General features: G+C 39.4%; 1 protein-coding gene across 1 annotated transcript in view; it reads right to left on the reverse strand.

Moving 5' to 3' along the window:
* Positions 1–19,551, reverse strand: part of herc3 (HECT and RLD domain containing E3 ubiquitin protein ligase 3) — a 40,284-nt gene that overhangs the window by 20,141 nt on the left and 592 nt on the right. Inside the window, exons 2-13 of the mRNA XM_033623680.2 lie at positions 16,976–17,328; positions 13,360–13,519; positions 12,804–12,880; positions 11,554–11,775; positions 10,284–10,375; positions 9,749–9,879; positions 9,337–9,488; positions 8,072–8,145; positions 7,216–7,340; positions 6,999–7,058; positions 2,044–2,155; positions 1,263–1,452 (exon numbers count right to left, since the gene is read on the reverse strand). Of these exons, the coding sequence (XP_033479571.1) occupies positions 1,263–1,452; positions 2,044–2,155; positions 6,999–7,058; positions 7,216–7,340; positions 8,072–8,145; positions 9,337–9,488; positions 9,749–9,879; positions 10,284–10,375; positions 11,554–11,775; positions 12,804–12,880; positions 13,360–13,519; positions 16,976–17,198 (1,618 nt within the window). The 5' untranslated portion in view covers positions 17,199–17,328. The remainder of the gene's footprint in view (positions 1–1,262; positions 1,453–2,043; positions 2,156–6,998; positions 7,059–7,215; positions 7,341–8,071; positions 8,146–9,336; positions 9,489–9,748; positions 9,880–10,283; positions 10,376–11,553; positions 11,776–12,803; positions 12,881–13,359; positions 13,520–16,975; positions 17,329–19,551) is intronic.

The raw sequence follows: 19,551 nt of genomic DNA on the forward strand, positions 1-19,551 counted from the left end.
CATACATGTACTGTTTGTATACTATATTTGCAGGTATCGGTATGCTGATCAATTGAAGAACTTGTTGAATGTTCGAACGGCATCTAGAAAACCCTCCCCACCATACTGTTCAACATTGAAATTAGAGGGTCTCGGGACAATCCAGCATTTACGCCCACTTCGCACGGCGATTGGTCAGATGTGAAGAGTTGAGAACTTCTGTCTCTAGCTGTCTTCTTTCATTCTTCACACAGTTAGTGCAACACCATGAATGTCTTTAACTTTTTAAATTTTTTAAACTTTTTTTAATCATCCCAATAATGTGGCTTGTGCCACAACCAAAACAATTGTTGGATCAATATGAAAAGTATTGATGTTAACATTTTTTGCAAGGCTTAACAAAGGTGTTTAAATCATAGACTGTAAAAATAATGGACATAACTATTGTAACGTCACCTATTGGTATGTGGACTCCTGTTTAGAAGCCTTAGGTTTGGCATTTTGGCCGCTGCCATCTTGTTCTTTTGGAGATTGTAGCGACACCTCACAGACAGCCTGTCACTCAAAGTGGCCGCAACCCTAACTGTGCATAACTTTAAGCCTAAATAAAAACGTAAATGGGTGAGTTATCTAAAAATTCACCTCCTGTACAGTTGTCATGAAGGGAGTGATTAGCTATAGAGATCAAAACCATTTTTTGTACCCGGCTGTAAACGTGTTTATTTCTGCTGTAAAGTTGGGCATTTTAACATGGGGGGTCTATGGGGACCAACTCACTTCTGAAGCCTCTAGTGATGATTTGAGGAACTGCAGTTTTTGTCACTTTTGCACTGGCTTCATTATTCAACTCCAGAGGTTGCTGCTCGACTTAAATAAATATTACGATGTTTCGAGGTAGTCCTAAGCTGAGATCTTTTTTGGCTGTGTGGCAAACCGTTTCTTTGGTTTTGATTCTTCTCAGCTGAAGAGCATTGCTTACTGAACTTTACTACTGTGAAAAGGACATCTGATTTTACCAAATATCACTATTGGTTTTAAAACCAATCCATCAGACTATATTTCCTGTATTTCTGGAATCATGTTCTTGCTTGTTGGTGTTAAATAAGTGACGTGGATGAGGATGCTGACGAACTATAGATGATTAGTAATGTGGTGTGATGGTGCCACAGCTGTTGACATGACATGATGTTCTGTGTTCAGTGTTCTGCTCCCTAAGACGCTTTTAAATTACTTGATTGTTATACAAAAGAAAAACTTGTAATGAGTGCATGCAAGCATGATACCCAATACTTTGCTGGGGTTGGTGTCTAGCCGGAGGATGGCCATTGCCAGGGGGATAGTGAGGCGGATGTAGTTCTTGGAGTCCATCAGGGCCGGGTACTCGGACAAGATGAGGTAGATCCTCATGGCCTCGACATCAGGAGGAGAGCGCGGCAGCTGAGGGATCAACAGACTCTCAAAGCTCTTGGTAGCCTGAACAGAAAAGTTGGGCACAGAAAGAGAGAAGATTATGTTTAGTTCTACTTTTAATTAAACATGTTTAAAGGGGAAAGTATTTGAAATATATTATATTAAAATATGTTTGAAAGCTACAAGTATTAATTAATAAACCAGATAAATTTATGAGATGTTTTTCAATTCCAAAACAGCTTGGATAAAAAAATATCAGTCATTAAATTTTGGGAGAGGCTTTTAGCGGTTTGGAATGCGGCCTCAGTCTCCACACAGATTATAATTCATGTTGAGGTGCATGGACCCCAAAGCTGTCATTACTGAGCTAATGTTAGATGTTATGACTCACTGCTGGATCTGCCGCAGAACTTGGTATACTTTTAAAACAAGACCAGTATTCACATTCGGATATTTTCTTAAAACCACAAGCTCAGTATCCGACAAAGTTCCTCCTTTGACTGCTTCATTACAGTGACAAAAACCCAAACAGGAAGCTAGTTTGAGTCTTCATTCGATATAAAATCTGAGTCATGTTAGGCCCTTGCTCAGAGGAGAGAAGAGATGTTATTACCTTGTGCACATATAATTTTCAAACACACTATTCGTCAGTACCTGCTCCAGAAGTCCAGAGAAGGCCGGTTTGTTGAGCGTCTCAAATAGCGTCCTGACAGAGTTTAGATCGATGCCTGGGATCTTTGGGTTGGTTTTGAAGTGGGTGTCATCACTGAGAAAGCAAACAAAGACACGATTATGTGTCCACTATCCATGATGTCTCAGTGATCACTAACAGGGTAATAATAGGTCAGAGCTCAGATTCAGGGACTTTGCCGTAAAGCCTCATTGTGAAAGGCACACGCTACTTTGGATTAAACACCAATGGTTAGATGAACACACAGCCTAAAGGTATTTATGTCAGGCTCTGAGCAGATCTCCTCTTCAGCCGGGTAGAGTTGAGGATAGTGAGTACAAACCGATGAACACGCCTGCACAAAGCCAACAAAACCCTTTGGCAACTATTTAGAGTGTAAGCCTTCACATTCTCCAAGCACAGGTTTTATTTAGTCATAACACAAACACATCAGATCTGATCTATGGAGACCGTTTGCCAAACAAAAAACACTGATGCAGATAGTACACTGTGAGCACTGATCCACTTTATTTTGGGAACTACTATACAGGATTTTCCAACACAACAACATACTATACACAGTAGACTCATATAGGAGTCATCACCTATGCTCCACTACAAGTGTGTGGCAGTGTATCTTTCTGCAGACCCTCTGCCTTTATGTTCTTATGTTCTGTGTTCGGGAAGTGTATGGGTGTGTATCTACCCATCTTTGAGGTGAGGTCAGGTCTTTATAAACAGGTAGCGACTGGGTACCAGACCATGAGCAGCAGGCATCCAAGAGACACAGTGTCAAAGCAATGCAAACATAGCAAGGCAACAGGCCAAACGAGAGTGAATCTGTGGCTTGTACTTTCTTTGGCGAGCGTGTTTACAAACAGTGACCGACAATCCTACACGATAAACCTTTAACGAACAACATGAGCAGTCTCATGGATCTCAAATCTAAGATGGATACAATGAAAATGACAACACAAAACAAACAAGTTTTAGATCCCTGACTACAGTTTACATATAGGTCATGTTTTTGCTGACCATTATACAGTTTTATTGATGTGTTTATGATATGTTTTTACCCTTCCGTTCCAGGCAGTGATTGGTTTCCAGTCATTTACATGTGATATAAAACTTTATTAGTGGACTTTTGAAACCTTTTGTTGCAGACTCAGGGCCATATCTTACACCTAGCGCAGAGCGGTACAACTGTCATTGCTAGTCTCAGACAGACGCAGTTGTCATTTTCATGGCCAGTGCTGACATTATGTAAGTAGCAAATATACTTGTACCCATCTGTGCGCCAATGGGCGTGTCATTTTTAAAATAAGGTGTGGTCAGGTGCATTGTTGGCATATTAATATTTTGAGGCAGCAGGAAGTGATTGCACCATTGACCAGAAAGATCCAGGTCTAAAGTCAATCGCGGAGTATTTTCTTAATATTTAAAAGGCACATTTATTTTAAAGGAAGATGCGTCTACACAGTCAGGTTCACAACATGCTAACACTGTCCTTGTTACAAACACAGGGACGTGTGGATGGGTTGCGAGTGGGCAAAATGAAAAATCAGGTGCACCTGGCTTTTAAAAGGAATAGGAGATGACACTAGTTACAGACACACCCTATAATAAATTAAGGGACTGAATACAACCCCTTTGCCCCTTGTGTCGTACTTTGCACCCAGATATGCACCATTTAATTAGCAAAAGAGGGCAGAGCAAATCTGTTTAAATGTAGCAGTAATATTTCAAGATTATGTGCTTAATGTTTGACAGGTGATCAAGATGATGAGCATTGTGTTATCTGTAGGTTTGACCAACAGTATATGTGATGAACACAGAAACAGCTTAATTAAAATATACTTCAAGATTAGAGCAAGCACTCTCAAATTTGAATATGTCATATCAAAAATATCAAAACCATTCTTATGTTTTTTTATAACAATGACCAGATTCAAGTAGTTATTGTCAGTTTTTGTCTATTCTTTATTCAATTTTTCCTTATTTGTTGAGTGTCAGCTACTGTCTCCATCCATTTATCTTTGCTTTCACATGTGGGTGTACACTGAATTATAATAATAGTAATATCATTGTGGAACAAAATGTAATCAAATCATGTCATATTAATCCCCCTCACTGTTCCTTCCCTCTCTCACATGGCTAGTGGCAGTAATTACTTGTACAGAGATACTCTGTTACAAACACAAGTATTAACATTAAAATATACTTGAAATACAAAGGTAAAAATGGCCCATTTCAGTTGAATGTATAATATACTATTGGATAATAACTATTGATGCATTAATGTATGTATGAGATGGGGCTGATTTTATGTACTTTAGATGTTACTGGTAGTTGTTGCTTAACTAAGATGTAGATTTTGCATCCATAATCTTAATCTACAAAGCAAAAAAAAATGTAGTGGAATAAAAAGTACAATATTTGCCTCTGAAATACAGTGTAAGTAGAAGAATAAAGCAGCATAAAATGGAAGTACTTAAGTACAAGTAAGTCAAAATTGTTCTTAAAAACAGTATGCTGATGGTTTCATTGACTTATAATTTCTGGTGAGTGTCAGTCGGTTCAGCAGACAGTTCAGTATGACGTATTTTAGGTTGTCTCCATACTTCTGTTTTCCACCTGGATGGCGGCCACAGTTCATTCTCTCGACACGATAAGTATCTGCTGATGAATCTGTCCTAAAAAGCCAACACACCTTCACACACACACTGACAGTGACCGAACAGATAGCATCTCTCCCAGCCCTGACAATCAACATGTTTAGGTGGAAGAGACATGGACCCTGTGAGGTCCCGGCTGAATCAGTTCCCAGGAGTCTAGCCTACATGAGTCGCACCAGGTCCACAAACACATGGTGGAGGTGCAGATAGACTCAAAAGTGATGAAAACCTTTTTAAGTATGCTGTACTGTCCAATTTAATTTGATAATATATTTTTCAATCAGTGAACAAAGCCAAACAGATACTCTGAAGACTAGTCTGCTGTGAGAAAAGCTACATGTCTGTAGCCTGTACAAAGGCCTTTGCTTCTCCCACTAGACGGCAGGTATTAGTTTCACATCCAGTCCTGAACTTAAGTTCCTTGCACACAGCGCGGTTATGTACAGAAGATCCATTGTGACCACCTTGATTAAATCTTGTATAACCAGCATGGGACTGTTAAGCATGATATCACCTCCTTATTTGTTCCATTTGTACTAACAGTCTGTGTTTTGTGCTTTATCCCCTCACCATTTAATGCTTTAAAGCAGGGATACGCAACTTGATTTGCTCGGGGACCACTTTTATAAAATGACAGGGGGCCAGTTGATAAACAAACAATAATATTTATCAGTATATATAATACATGAATTGCCGGTTTTCAGCCTTTCAATGTTAATTGTCCTCACTCTTTTTGTGCCCAACGGTAAATCCAGTTGAAGCAGCACTGGGCAGGTCAGGTGTCCGTGGGGGTGTTTGTAGGATGTGAGGACATTTGGAGCTGAGACTGAACCTCTGCTGGGGGGTCCAAAGGATCCTCTCCTGCTCTGTTTTGATGCTTTTTATACACCTTGGCATCCTATTTACAATACATTCAAAGTACACACATACACAAAAAAAAAAAAAATCTTTTCGTTTTCATTTTGAATCAGAAAATAGTTAGTGGGCCTAGCCTGGTTCCAGACCATAGACCCGCCCACTCAGCTGAGTAGGCTTGCATCTCTGGTCTGGCATACTGCAATGAATTTGCGATTTATCTCGTCCAAACGATGGACGGACCAGTGAACGCCAGGGGTGGGGGCGGGTCTAGCGATTAGCCAATCAGCGCCACACTGAAGTCAAGCTGTACGCCGGTAGGTAACTGGTGAGGATAGCAACAATGGCGCTGGGCGTGCACGACGACGGAGACATTTTAAACGGGCAATGCTCGCTTGTTTTCGGCACCCCCGAGGCATGGATACTAATGATGTCATATTCTGGGTGAATCGTTGATTTCTACTGATTGGCTAGGGAAAAATCAAATTCCCTCCCCCTTGTAAATCGCCTTCAATGGAGGCAGTGTCAGACTGAAGGTTCTGGGAGCTTCAGTCTGACACCGCTATAGCGGGCCACATTTGGTCCATGGGCCATAAATTGAATATCACTGCTTTAAAGGGTACATTTCTGGGTACTTTTGTTTTCCTATTGTCATTTTAAAACTTCTAGTGGTGGAAGCAATATTCAGATCCTTCATTAAAGTACATAAGCATTATTAGCAAAATGTACTGAAAGTACTGAAAGTAAAAGTGTTCGTTCTACAGAAAAACAGCCCTGATTGGCATATTGTTATATATTATATAACATTGTTAATACAGATTGTTCACTGTGTAAGCAGCATTTCACGATTGTAGCTACAGCTTAACATACAGTTAAGTCCAGTGATTTCCAATCTAAGGGTGGGGTTCCCCCTAAAGGGTCACCTGATAAATCTGTGAGGCTGTGAGATAATAATAGGAGAGAAAAGACATTCTGCTGCAAAACTTCTTTGGGCATCAAACTATTATTAATGAAGCCATCTAAGAATTTTAGAGGGGAAATGTCTCTCCTAACATCTCACAGACATCTGGAACACGACAAGGAGTGATATAATAAACTTTTTTTGTAGATAGTGAAAAATGATGGGAACCACGGGTTCGGTTTTTAAAATGTATTGTATGTTTATCTTTAATCTTTTAAAAAATGTAAAAATCTTTAGAAAATCTTTTTAAGTAATGAGCAACCACAGCTGGTGTAGTGGAGTAAAAAGTGCAGTATTTCCCACCTAAATGTTGTGGAGTACCAGTGTAAAGTAGCAGAAAAATGGTTAATCTTAGTCTGAAAAGTAAAATGCAGAATCTCCAAACTGTATTTCAGTACAGTACTTAAGTTGGCACTAAGTCAGTTATGTTAATGTGGTGTTTACATACCTTTGGTCCAAAAAGCTGCCGTTCCAACAAGCAGTAGAGGAAAGTTGAATTATGATGTCACTGTGCACAAAAACAAAAAAGCAGAGTACAGAGAACATTAACATTTGATTTATTAAAATCGAGCCAATTGATACTACACATCTATATGAGAAGGGCCATTTTAATATACAGTACAATCAAATACATTTCAAACAGTAATGTTTATTATATGACTTACTTTGTGACACTTGAGTCTGTGCTGTACATCAGCTTTAACCTCCATGAATTTAATCTTTCATAATTGATTGGGGAGAGTGATCTACTGATATTTATCACCCTGAAGTCTTCTGGGGGGACACAGTTCTGCAGAGAGGAAGATAAACAGAGATAAAAATCACAGACATTTGGAGGATTGTTTGAACTGGTACTTCCACAGTTTGAGCTTCAGTCTGGGTTGTGTCTCTTTCCTCCACCAAGATAACATAAATAGGCCACGCCTCAAGTCTAAATACTCTGCTGTAGAGCCTGAATGTGTGTTATGTCTTTATCAGCGCACATTCCTGACAATTTGCTCGAAATTTGTAGCAGACAGTTGTTCCATATAGAGTATAGCGCCTTTGTAGGAAGTGGGAAGAGCTTAGACATTAATGCCACCCTGTGGTGAAACACTGAAACTGATTAAATGGAAAGCATCATCAAAAGAAAAGTTATTTTGGGGGTCTTTTTTTTTATTAAGCTGCTTATTTTGAAATTGTTTTAATCAGCATTTCTTCTGTAGTGATTGTGATTAGGTTGAGGTTTCTGTTGAGGGTTAAGTGCTGATGGTAAGGCTAGAAGAAAGGTTCAACTTACAGTCCAACTTCAAGAACTAACTCAGGTTAGACGATACAGTGTGCAGTAAAAAACAGTGCAGTAAAATGCTGAATAACATGTTCAATTGCAAAATATGCTGCAAAAGTTAGGCTTTCAAGTCTGTGATTACAGAGCTGCAAAAACTGAGGGGAGTGACAACATTTAACAGAAAACTATAGACAGTTACAGGCAACAAGCTGAGGAGGGGAAAGGGTCACTAAATTCTTAATTAAATCACATACCTGATCATTGGAGTACAATAAGAAGCTATGGTCTCCTCCACAGATGATTTTGGTCACTGTATATTGTCTTGATTCTAATAAAGAGAGAGAAACAGCAGGTTAGCTGGGAAACAATGTATAACAGTTAATCAAATAATTAGTTTGAGTAGATGTAGTTCTTGCTTTTTGAAGCATTTTCAGCTGTGGAAATTGTATGACCATGAGTATACTGCTGAAGGATAAAGGATACTATATTGTGGCAATAATCAAAATCTGAAAATCTAATCTTTGTAAAATAGTTTTCATGGTCAACTTCTATCTTAGAAAAGATTCTCCTGTGTCCCACATCCACTGGATTATAATTTCAGCAAACACACATCACAACCTAAATTTTGATCATTGAAATACCACAAATAGTGTTCATCCAACCACTCAAAGTCGAGTCACCTTCATACACTGGTGGCAGAGGCTACATGCAGACTGGAGGAGCCGGAGATCAAACCTCTGATCTTCCGATTAGTGAACTACCCGCTCTACCTCTGAGCCACAGCCGCCCACTTTTATTACAGTTTATTAAGAAAAATCAGTCTTTAATCTTCAGTTATTAACCTGTACATCAGCACTGCCACAGTCAACATGACAGTTAAGTACAGTTAAGTACTCAATCTGGCACTAATGGGACATTTCTCTATCATCTGTGAAAACTGTAACAGGTTGTTATTAGCTGATTACACAACTTTATGCCCTCCAACTAAAAGCCAATGTCCCTTAAGTTTTGAGCTCTCTGAAGCTCAAATTTTACCAATGTTTATGTCAACTATGTAGCACTTTAAAAAGCAAACAGGTTTTGCACCCAAGTGCTTCACAACACATACTGTATATGTCTACAAGTACAAGTATAAAGGCATATGAGTGCATAGATGTTGTGGAAATAAAGTTGATTTCATATAGAAACAAGTTTAAACATAATTTAAATCCAGTGAATCATGTAAAAACAGAAAAACAGCTTCAACACAATTAAAAGATGGTAGTTGCATCTTAAAAGCATGGACAGACTCAGCCTGTCTAATGGCCTCCGACAGGATATTTTTATGTCTATGGATGACTGTAAAGTGGTGATAAAATTTTCGCCCGTGTAGTTTGTCTTCATATTTGCAAATAATACATTGAACAAATAATCATGCAATAAAAAGAGGTAAAGTATACCTAGTAGCCAGGCATTTCAAAAAGCCATTTAAGCCACAATCATATATGTCATATATGCTGTAACAGAGTCTTCTGCTTACCTGTTTTATGGAAATTCCCAGTCAGAGAACTGGACTTGACAGGAAATGGGGTCCTGGCATCCCCCAGTATTCCTGTGCCCAGCTGGCCGTGGCTGTTACAACCAAACGCGTACACTACACCAGTGGAAGGCACAAACGCCAACGTGTGGTGCCTGACAAAAGGGGAAAAGCAAGATTTAGGATGCAGAGGGACAGACCCTGCCTCTGATACACTGAGGTCACTAGTTCACTACAAAACACAAATTAAATGTCCCCTTAATCATAATCTTTAGTTTTTTGTTGATGGTGTGTCAGACAGTTGTTTATAGTTGACACAGTTTGAGCTTCACAAATATATCACTGTACTGGGTTGCATCAGGTTGTACATGTGTGCAAAATAAAATGGTCTGTGTAGGTTTAGAAGAGATGGTACCTGCCACAGGTGATCTGGGACACCTCAGTTCCCATGAGCTCCAGCACTCGTCTGGGTAAAAGTTCATTATTGGTGGAGCCATGACCAAGCTGACCCCACGAGCCTTCACCAAATGTAAACAAGCCGCCGTCCTGCCAGAAACACAACACAGAAGTCACCTTTCTGTTGTTATTATGTGAGACAGATTCCTGGCATAGTAATGCACTGAGTCAAAGTAAAATATTTTGTTTTTCTACTTGACTACACTTTAAGTGCATGTGTCAGGTGCTAGATTAAGATTAGTGAGGGTAAGGCAGTCTGGCTGAAATAAGATTTAGATTTTTATCTGTACTAAAGGTCACGTATTAAGTAGACAGTCACGACAGCAAGAATACTCTAACCGATCTGTCAAATATCTGACAGCTGACCGCGTAGCAATTAACAAAACTAGACTTTCTTACACTTGGTGGCATGCTCTCAGAGGCAGCAACACATGTTTATATCATGTGAATCTATTAACTGAAAAGCACTGGTGGGGGTTTATCTTCAGACGTACCTTTGTGAGGGCTGCTGTGTGCTCATCTCCACAGCTGATGTGAACAACTTTTTGAGACCTCAAAAATTTGATGTGGCACGGGACAGCACGGTCTGAGGGAGGTAACATTAAGAAGACAAGTAAGATCACTCAGTTCTACTGTGTAGTGAATTTACAAATGAGTGATACAACTTTGAGGAACATGGTAAGTTATGCATTTGAATCTTGTACTGTAGTTGCAATTTATCTGTGGCTTTGCTGTCCAATAGTTTTGTTTTTTACTTCTGCTTGTATATTTCCTATAGATGAACACTTGAGCACAATCCCATTTCTTATTTTTAACCCTTTTTCTCAATTCTGAGTACCCCTTTGCCCCTCGGAACAGAGTTATAAGGGGTAGTGGTTGAAATCTTCCCCTATGAAATGGGCAACCCTCCAAGACCCTGATATGTCATCAGTATCATCATCAGTGGCATCTGTGTAAATAGACACAATTATGGCAATAATGGTATTATCACATTGACATTTACCATTTGTCTAATGGAAATAGAAAGCATGGATGCTCCTGATTTTCATGCTCTCAATCAATCGAACAAGTCATCACAAAAAAAGAACTGTTTCATTACCAAGCCACTGATAGTTCTCTGTAGGCTAACGTTAGCAGCCTGTAGTCCTACCCTGCCAGTCTGCACTGATATTAGAGGATTCGCAACACGTGCAGCCACTTCCCTGCTGAACTTAAGTCAAATTTTGGGCGTCGTGTGCCATCAAAGTAGGGGAATGGGACATGGAAATATGTCAAAATGTGGGACTATCATGCACAAATCAGCAATAGCAATGGAACATCAGCTAGCTAGCTAGTTAGCCACCAAGACATCAGTATACTACTATCGATTTCTTTTTTTGTTTTGCTTGTTATAGAGAAATCAAACATAATACACATGACAATACAGTGGTTATTGTAATATTTACATCTTTTGTGACAAAGAAAATACATTTGTGGGTATCTTTGCTCATACAGCCATCTTCAAAATGATTTCTTATAACACTTGGTTTGAAGTGAGCCTCTGGAAAACCTTCCTATGGAGGGCCATGTAACCCTAACACTTTGCCCTACCCCTCTGTCCCAAGAAGAAACGTGAGACCGCAAAATGAAGGAGTAAAGGCTAAGTGGTAGTAGCAGTTGGTGTATTGGGATTGAGCCTTAGTGCTCCTATGAAACATACACACTTCTCTATCCAGTGTCAAAAATAATGGAAGTGTCTGCCTTCTTTATCCAGCTGATTATTACCTTGTTTATCATTGAGACCCAGTTGTCCGGCTCTGTTCTTGCCCCAACCAAATACAGCCCCGGACAGGGAGAGAGCAAAGCTGTGGTCTCCCCCGGCGGTTATCTGTGCCAGAGGAATACCTGCCAGAGACTTCAGGGGGTGAGGGGACAACTTGCTGGGCTCCCCTCTCCCGAGACCAAGCTGACCGCTGGTGTTCTGGCCCCATGTGAACAGCTGGCCGTCTGAGAGTGACAGAGAACAAAATATAGGTAACTGTACATTTATACCCATTATCACTAGTGCAGGCAAATATAAATGTGTTTGGTAATGTGGCACTATCTAGTTCTTAAAATAAATACATCTCTCACAGACCACTCTCTCTCTAGCCAATCTGTCTTGTTGCGTCACTGTCTTTTGATACCAAAAAATAATCTTTAAGAAATAACAGATTGGGAAAAAAGTTCTTAAAATACATAAACAATGGCTGTGTCCCAAATCTAAATGTACTGTAGTTTAGTTTAAAGCAGGCGTTATCAATGTACACAGACCAAAATGCCTCTGGACACAAGAACCAATCAGAGCAAGAAAATGTACGACACAGCAATGAGCGACACATGCAAGTTGAGGCAGTGCTTGGTTGGTTGTTCAAGCAGGGGGAAAAAAATGGTCGCTGGGTTACAAAGTTTCTCAAATTACAGCTAAACAGTGCACTAAAATGTGTTTCTGAAAACATCAGAGGCAAGAAATAGTCAATCCTGTAACAGAATCTTGATTCTTATTTGAAAGTGTGTTGCACTGGACGGAGCAGAGACTGGTGACACTGCTCTGTCAATCATCTTAGACATCTGTCCCATATTAGATAAGCAGTTATGATTGGCCTGCCCAGGATCTGGCAGATGGAAATCAGTTTGAACAGGAGGGAGACCAGACGCATCTGCCACAGCAAATGAAACATTAGCTCGCAGAGTCGTCTGGTTCCCAGGCTATGTCTGTGGAGATTTCCAAATTCATTTGATTATCAGCAAATTACAGCTTGTGCTGTATTTTGGAGGGCATATTACTTGACTGACAGGAGTCTCTGTCACAGTCAGCCTTTGTGATTGCCAATAATCAATTAACTGACTGAATTTCACTTACCATCTTGTCAGCAAAGATGAATTTGAGGTGCATTCTGGTGCAGAGTTGAAACTATGAGTCTAATCTGGATATGGACAGAGTTTGGACAAAACTAAACTACTCATGTGCTAGGAAGAGAATGTGTCTTTCACACCTTTAGAAAGTGCAATGCAGTGCTGATTCCCACACATTACTTGAGAGATCCGGTGGTCACACAGCCTCTTGACCAACCTAGGGAAAAAAAACACTTGTTATCAAACTATAAAAACATGTCTGAAGCTACTCAGTGCTCACTCTGCAAATTAAAACTCATATTCTCCTCATTTTATCAGCTGTCAGAAGATTTCATTGAATGCTACCATGGTGACATGGCTAAAGTTTGGAGATTGTCCAGGGTAAGGGACCTACATTTATTGGCTTTAATTAGACAGTTTTTATGTTTCTGAAAATGTCTAATTCATAACAGACAAGTCTCTGAGCCTAACTGTAAAGCCTGCCCCAACTTCACATTTATAAAGGTTTCACTGTACTATCATGGGAGCAGAATAATTCAAAACATTGTTATTTTGGATGTATGGCTTCCTATAAACTGAACCAGGTCATAGTACTTATACCCAAACCTCCAATCTCTTCAAGGCCATTTTCTTGATGTCTTTTTTCTCCTGTCAGGCTAAAAGCTTGAATTCCTGTACAGTATGTTAGTCATTTACCTTGGGATTCGAACAGCCGTCTCTGTAGTCCCCAGGCCGAGCTGGCCCCCTTCACCAGCTCCCCACGCAAACACTTGACCCTGCTCATTCACAGCCATGGAATGGGCCCGACCACACGACACCATTGTTATTGTCTGAGTATCCAGAGCTCCTACAAACTCTGTGGAGAGGAGGAAGAGCGTCACACGTAAGCATGACATAAAATTGGGTCAAAGTATGCCTGGCCCATTATTGTCATACTTTGTATGGTTTTACTTGCAGTTAGCAAACTACGGATGAAGATAGTATTTAATTTTATTCCAGGATCTGATGAAACAGAGAGCACTTGTCATACCCTCATGGACCCAACCCATGTGAGGCATTTAGCATGGGCATTTCATTTTATCTTTTGGACCGCCCAAACTTAGACAGTACCTCGACAGAAAACAGGCATGTACTGTATGTAATATTAACATAATAACACCTGATATTTAGGGGCTGGGAAGGTATAATAATAGACATACACAGAAAAATATCTGAGTCATCTGCGCTTTCAGCATGCGCTGTAAAAGTGGGCTTGTCTCCATCTGTGTCACACCATAGAAAACAGAGCAGTGCAGCAGGAAGCACTTGTGAGGCAGACATACTGTTGTGCAGATAATCAGAAACTGTGTAGTTGGTATTAAGTTTCCTGCCTGGTTTCCTGCTATACAGCTGGTTTATCATAGAGGGTTACAAATGCTACAGTTGCTAGAAAAAAATTACAAATACACTGTGGTTTCTATTCAGATAATATTACAGTATAATTTTAAAACATTCAATCCACAATCTACATTTTGTAGGCTTATATTCAAGTCACTAAACACACCTGATGAAGGCCTAAAACATAATTTTGTAAAGTGATTACAGTGCTTATGAAAGGTGTGGGACATCATCCAGGCAGTTTCTATCCCACACATTTGTCACCAAGGTTTTTTTATGTTAAGGTATGCAAGAACGTTCTCCTGAATAGGTCTGTTTATTTGCTCAAGGTCCTGTGATTCCTGCATATATTCATTGTTGTTACAGCTTCACCCACATGCCCATACAAAGTAACACAAACTTCCACCCACATGATACCACCACAGACCAACCACTGTCTGCAGTCACTTCACAAGCCATGAAAGCGTTTCAGATCTCCAGGATATGGTTATGTGGCTAGTCGTGCAATCTGATGTTCCCACTCAGAAATGGAGGCAGTCCATACTGACACTCTGTACAGTTTGCTTTGCATTCAAACATTTTTTGTATATAACTAAATAAAATCCATAAATTATGAAATTAAACTTGTGATATTGACACGTTTTTGCAAAAGTCATCCAGATTGTGTGATATCTAACAGCTGTAAAACAGGAGAAACTTACAGAGACCTGCAAAAATAACCTTTTTCCTGCATTTTTGGAAAGCTTCATCAGTTTTACACGCAGAAAATCCTAATGTTGTAACAACAGCACCATGAGATATTCTCAAGAGTGTGTAAGTCTACCACAGAAATTAAGTTGTAACTGCTATGATATATCTGTTTTAGTTTAATATACTTTTCAGATCAACAGGATTTCGTGGCATCTAACAGAGAGGTTGCAGAAGTGAAACTTCTCCCATGTGCCAAGCATGTTGGAAGACTATGGTTAGACTACATGTGACGCTGATTTCTTTCCTTGTCCCTTTCTTCCTTTATCTACAAGTTGCCGTTTTGCAAATTCCCTTTGTGAAAGGGAAAAAAAAACGACCTCCGAGCTGACAACTTACATGCTGAAATTGGCACGTTTTGACAGAGATTTCGATCGTGCAATAAAGGATGCCTGCTTTGTTCTTCCAGTAAACTGTTGTAGAAAGCAACTTGTGGAAGCACCTTGGAAAAGCTCTGACAGTCTCACAAGACTCTCGTGTCCCCATGTAGATTTGTTTTCTGACATGGTAAGTTTTTAGGTGATTAGAAACGAATGAAAACATAGTTAAGTATATTATCCCAGCTGGCATCAGATGTCAATATGATGTCAGAAAGACGCTCAACTCTCACATTGGACCGACGTTACATTTTGGGTGGAATGAAAATCAGATTGACGATATTTTAAATTGTTATTGACGTTAAAATTTCACATTGTGTGGACGTTAACTTTATGAATTTTTGCAGACATTGGGTTTTGGTTTCCATACCTCACGACTAAATGTTGTTATTGTAAGTCAAACTGTGACATGTTTGGATGACGGTGGATTTTGGTTACTTAACAACACAACCTAAAGCCAACAAAATATCAACATCATCTGTCATCAGTATTCTACGTCAAATTGATGTTGGCAGTAAGATGTTGTCTTGACATTGAATTTTGGTCACCTGACGACACAACTAAATTCAACCAAATGTCAACAATTAACGACATTGGTGGCCAGATGGGGTAAATCATTTCTGCCAATAGATGCCTCTAAATCCTACACGCTGGACCTTTAAGCCCTTTCTAACACCAATGTTTGCTGTGTATCAACAAGACAACAGCCATGCAAGCGGCTCCATGAGGCTGAAGTCAGGCCCAGTGAGCTAAATGCTAACACCAGCATGCTAACATGCTCACAATAATAATGTTTACCATGTTCACTATCTTAGTTTAATCTGTTAGTATGCTAACATTTGTTAAATAGCACTAAACACGAAGTACAGCTGAGAATGATATGAATGTCAGTGGTCTTGAAGGTATTTGGTCATAAACTAAACTGTTGGACAACACAAAATGTTGACCTGATGTTGGTGGTAGATTAAAAAGTGAGGGGGATCAAAGTTACTACAATTCATCCTCTTGGAACCATAAATTGCTCCAAATTTTATGGCAATCCATCAAATAGTGTCATAAGACATATGCTTGGGGACTCTCAGGCAAATTAAAGTGAAATTTAAAACACTGAGACCAGATAAGAACAAGGTAAGACCACAGATAATGACAAGATAAAACGGTGACAAATAACACTAAGCATAAATAATAATACTAGGTGTATCTTGAACATCAGTAAAAGGCAGCATCGAGTTAAAGCGCTATCTAGATCAAGTTATTGCACAATATAAAGTGCATGTGCTCAGCAGATAAAGGTCTATGTGTGTGTGCATGTGTTGTGGAGGAGGAGGGTGATGAAGGCTACAGCTCTGTAGAAAAAAGCTACTCCTCAGTGTGTTAGTCCATGTTTTTATGGTCCTGTATATCTTTCCTGATCGCAAGGTGACAAACAGACTGTGTGGAGACATTTCACTGTGAATCACAAGGGTTAACCACATGGTGGCACTCAAGCAGACGTCAAGGGATCACCAATGATTCATTCTCTGGGGATCATGAATGCCTGTGCAAACTTTCATGGCAATCGTCCAGTAGTTGTCAAGGTGTTTCGATCTGGAACAAAGTGGTGAACTGGCCAACAGACTGTCATTGCCATCCCTAGAGCCAAGCACCACCAATACAAACAGCCTTTGTAAACACACCATGTCAAGTTCAACCACATTCTGACACCTGCTTGGTAACTTTCCACTCACAGTCACTGACAGCAGTGCAGCCGGGTGGTGCTGTAATGATTAATCAGAGGTCAGTGAATCTACTGTTAGCGCCTCAAAGCTTACCTGGGGAAGTGCCTGGTCTGTCGTGGCCCAGCTGCCCACAGCTGTTAGAACCACATGTGTACACACTACCATCATGCAGCAGGAACATTGAGTGTTGCCCTCCACAGGCTACCTCTTTCAGTCCCCTGCCGCTGAACACGTGACAGTTCCTGGGCTCAAATACAGGGTTCCTCTCTATACCAAGTCCCAACTGTCCATCCTTTGCATTCCCCCAGCACAGCATGTTGGCGATGGGGAGAGGGGATGAGCACCAATCTGAAGAGGCAGAGGGAGTGACCGCCAGATGGAGGAAGACCAAAAATGTTCAGGCTTGAGAGCAGCCCCGCTTTCTCCTCTTCATGTAAATTCCAACCCTGGAAGAAACAAAACACGGGGTAATTATTATGTCATCTTTCTTTACTGACCACACATACTGATCACCGTGCTCCATGTGTAAACCCGTGATGTTTTGTAAGGATAAGGTACCGGTTTAGAGGTGGGTGTGGCTGTGTGTGAGAATGATGTAAGCAGTATGACAGAAGAACAGGGCCGTGTGTTTAAATAAACCCTGTCAGTGTAATCCCGGCTTAAGCAGCTCCAAGCAGTCCCGCCTTACTGTCCATACACATGCTATACATGCATGTTACTGACTGATTTAGCTTTGGGCAATAAAGAAATGGGAAGAGAACATGATAAGAAAAACAAATTACATAAAGCAGGAGACAGGAAGACAAGGAGAGGTCACAGCAGCTTTGAACTGAACGCAGGAATCTGTCACCTCATCAAACTAATTCATTAGAGGCTTAAAGACCAGGATTACCGAATAAATTCATACCAAGGACAATCACATCTACGCTGTAGACATCTGACCCCAATTTGATCACTTTGATGTCCATCTGACCTTAAATTTGAAAAGCTGTTTGCTCTCTGTCTCTACTATAGATCAGATCTGTGTGAAGAGAAATAGTACTCTTGTATATACGCAACTGCCAATTTGCTTAGTACATTCAGCTAAAATTAATAAAGTCAAATGCATAAAAAATAAAATGATGAAATTATCATTACAGTTTAAATATTAGTTGATTACTGACAACTGCAAATTACTTGCTGAATACTTTGATATTAATGTATTACTTGTTTAAAGGTCCAGTGTGCAGGATTTAGACGTTTAAATTGACAGGAATGGAATATAGTATTTATGATTTCTTTAGTATATAATCACCTGAAACTATGAACCATTGTGTTTTTGTTGTCATTAATATCTACATATGGATCAGGTCCCCTTCCACAAAGTCTACTATGTTGTTTCTACAGTAGCCCAGGATGGACAAACCAAGCACTGGCTCTATTTGCCATTTGCGTTTCACATTGGCCACCGTGGTTCTTCTACACACATGGAAGAAATTTCAGTTGGCTGCAATGTTGCAACCTCACCACTAGATGCCACTAAATCCCACACTGAAAATATTTTTTACGCAAAATAACAAAACATTAACCAGTTCTAATTTCTCAAATTTGAATATTTGCTCGATATCTTAGTCCTTTACACAAGTAAATTGTATATCTTTAAGTTTTAGACTGTTGGTCAGACCACATAATCAGTCTGACGATGTTAACTTGAGCTCTGAGAAACTGTTTCCACTATTTTCTCGCATTTAATAGACATAATGATAAATGGAGCAGCAGATTAATCAACAGTCGAAATAAATGTTTACTGTTTGCTCTAGTTATGATGTTCAGTTTTTGTTTAAACTGTTATATATCAATGACAGTAGACTAAATATTTGAAACAGCTCTCAGTGTTCGGTAATGGTATGGCTATTTGATTAAAATGTTCACTGTTCACTAGATTTTTCTTATTGTTTTATGTTTGTATGTTAGATTCTAGGTTGCTGCTCACTCAGTTTAATGCGATGCAACTCAACAGCACAATCTTCCATCTCTGTAATGAGCATGACATTGAATCAGCAATCAAAATTACTCTACAGTTTCAGCATAAAAAATAAATGTGGCCTTCATGAGGGAAGGTGGGCTGTTGCATTTTCAACTTAATTATTTTATAGCTAAGTGTACGTACTAACCTGAAAATCGGGTTTATACTGAAAGGGTGTCTACAGGTCCATAAAAAGTCTTAAAATGTCTTAAATTAAGTTTCTTTAATATAAGGCCTTAAAAAGTCTAAAATTGTCAGATTCGATGAGTCTTACATATTTTCAGTCACATTTACACAAAAAATTCTCCAGCCGGACAGACCAAATAACTACAATAATAAATAGCATTCATGACAGTGATGAGATTTTGCTTTCTTTTTACATTTAAACACATTAAACTTAAAATCAGCCATTTCTCCAGCAGCAGAGCATATATATATATATATATATATATATATATATATATATATATATATATATATGTATAGGTGTGGTCTTAAATTTCATGTAAGGTGGTGTTAAAAGGTCTTTAAAATTCTTAAATTTAACTTGGTTATATCTGTAGACACCCTGAAGACAGTAATGAAAATAAGCTGTGAGACCACAGTAAGTAAACACTGAATAAAACATGAAAACTTTATCATAGCTAATTTTAGCTCACCATAA

The sequence above is a fragment of the Epinephelus lanceolatus genome, chromosome 3 (genome assembly GCF_041903045.1).
Source record: "Epinephelus lanceolatus isolate andai-2023 chromosome 3, ASM4190304v1, whole genome shotgun sequence".
In the NCBI taxonomy this organism is placed as follows: Eukaryota; Metazoa; Chordata; class Actinopteri; order Perciformes; family Serranidae; genus Epinephelus; species Epinephelus lanceolatus.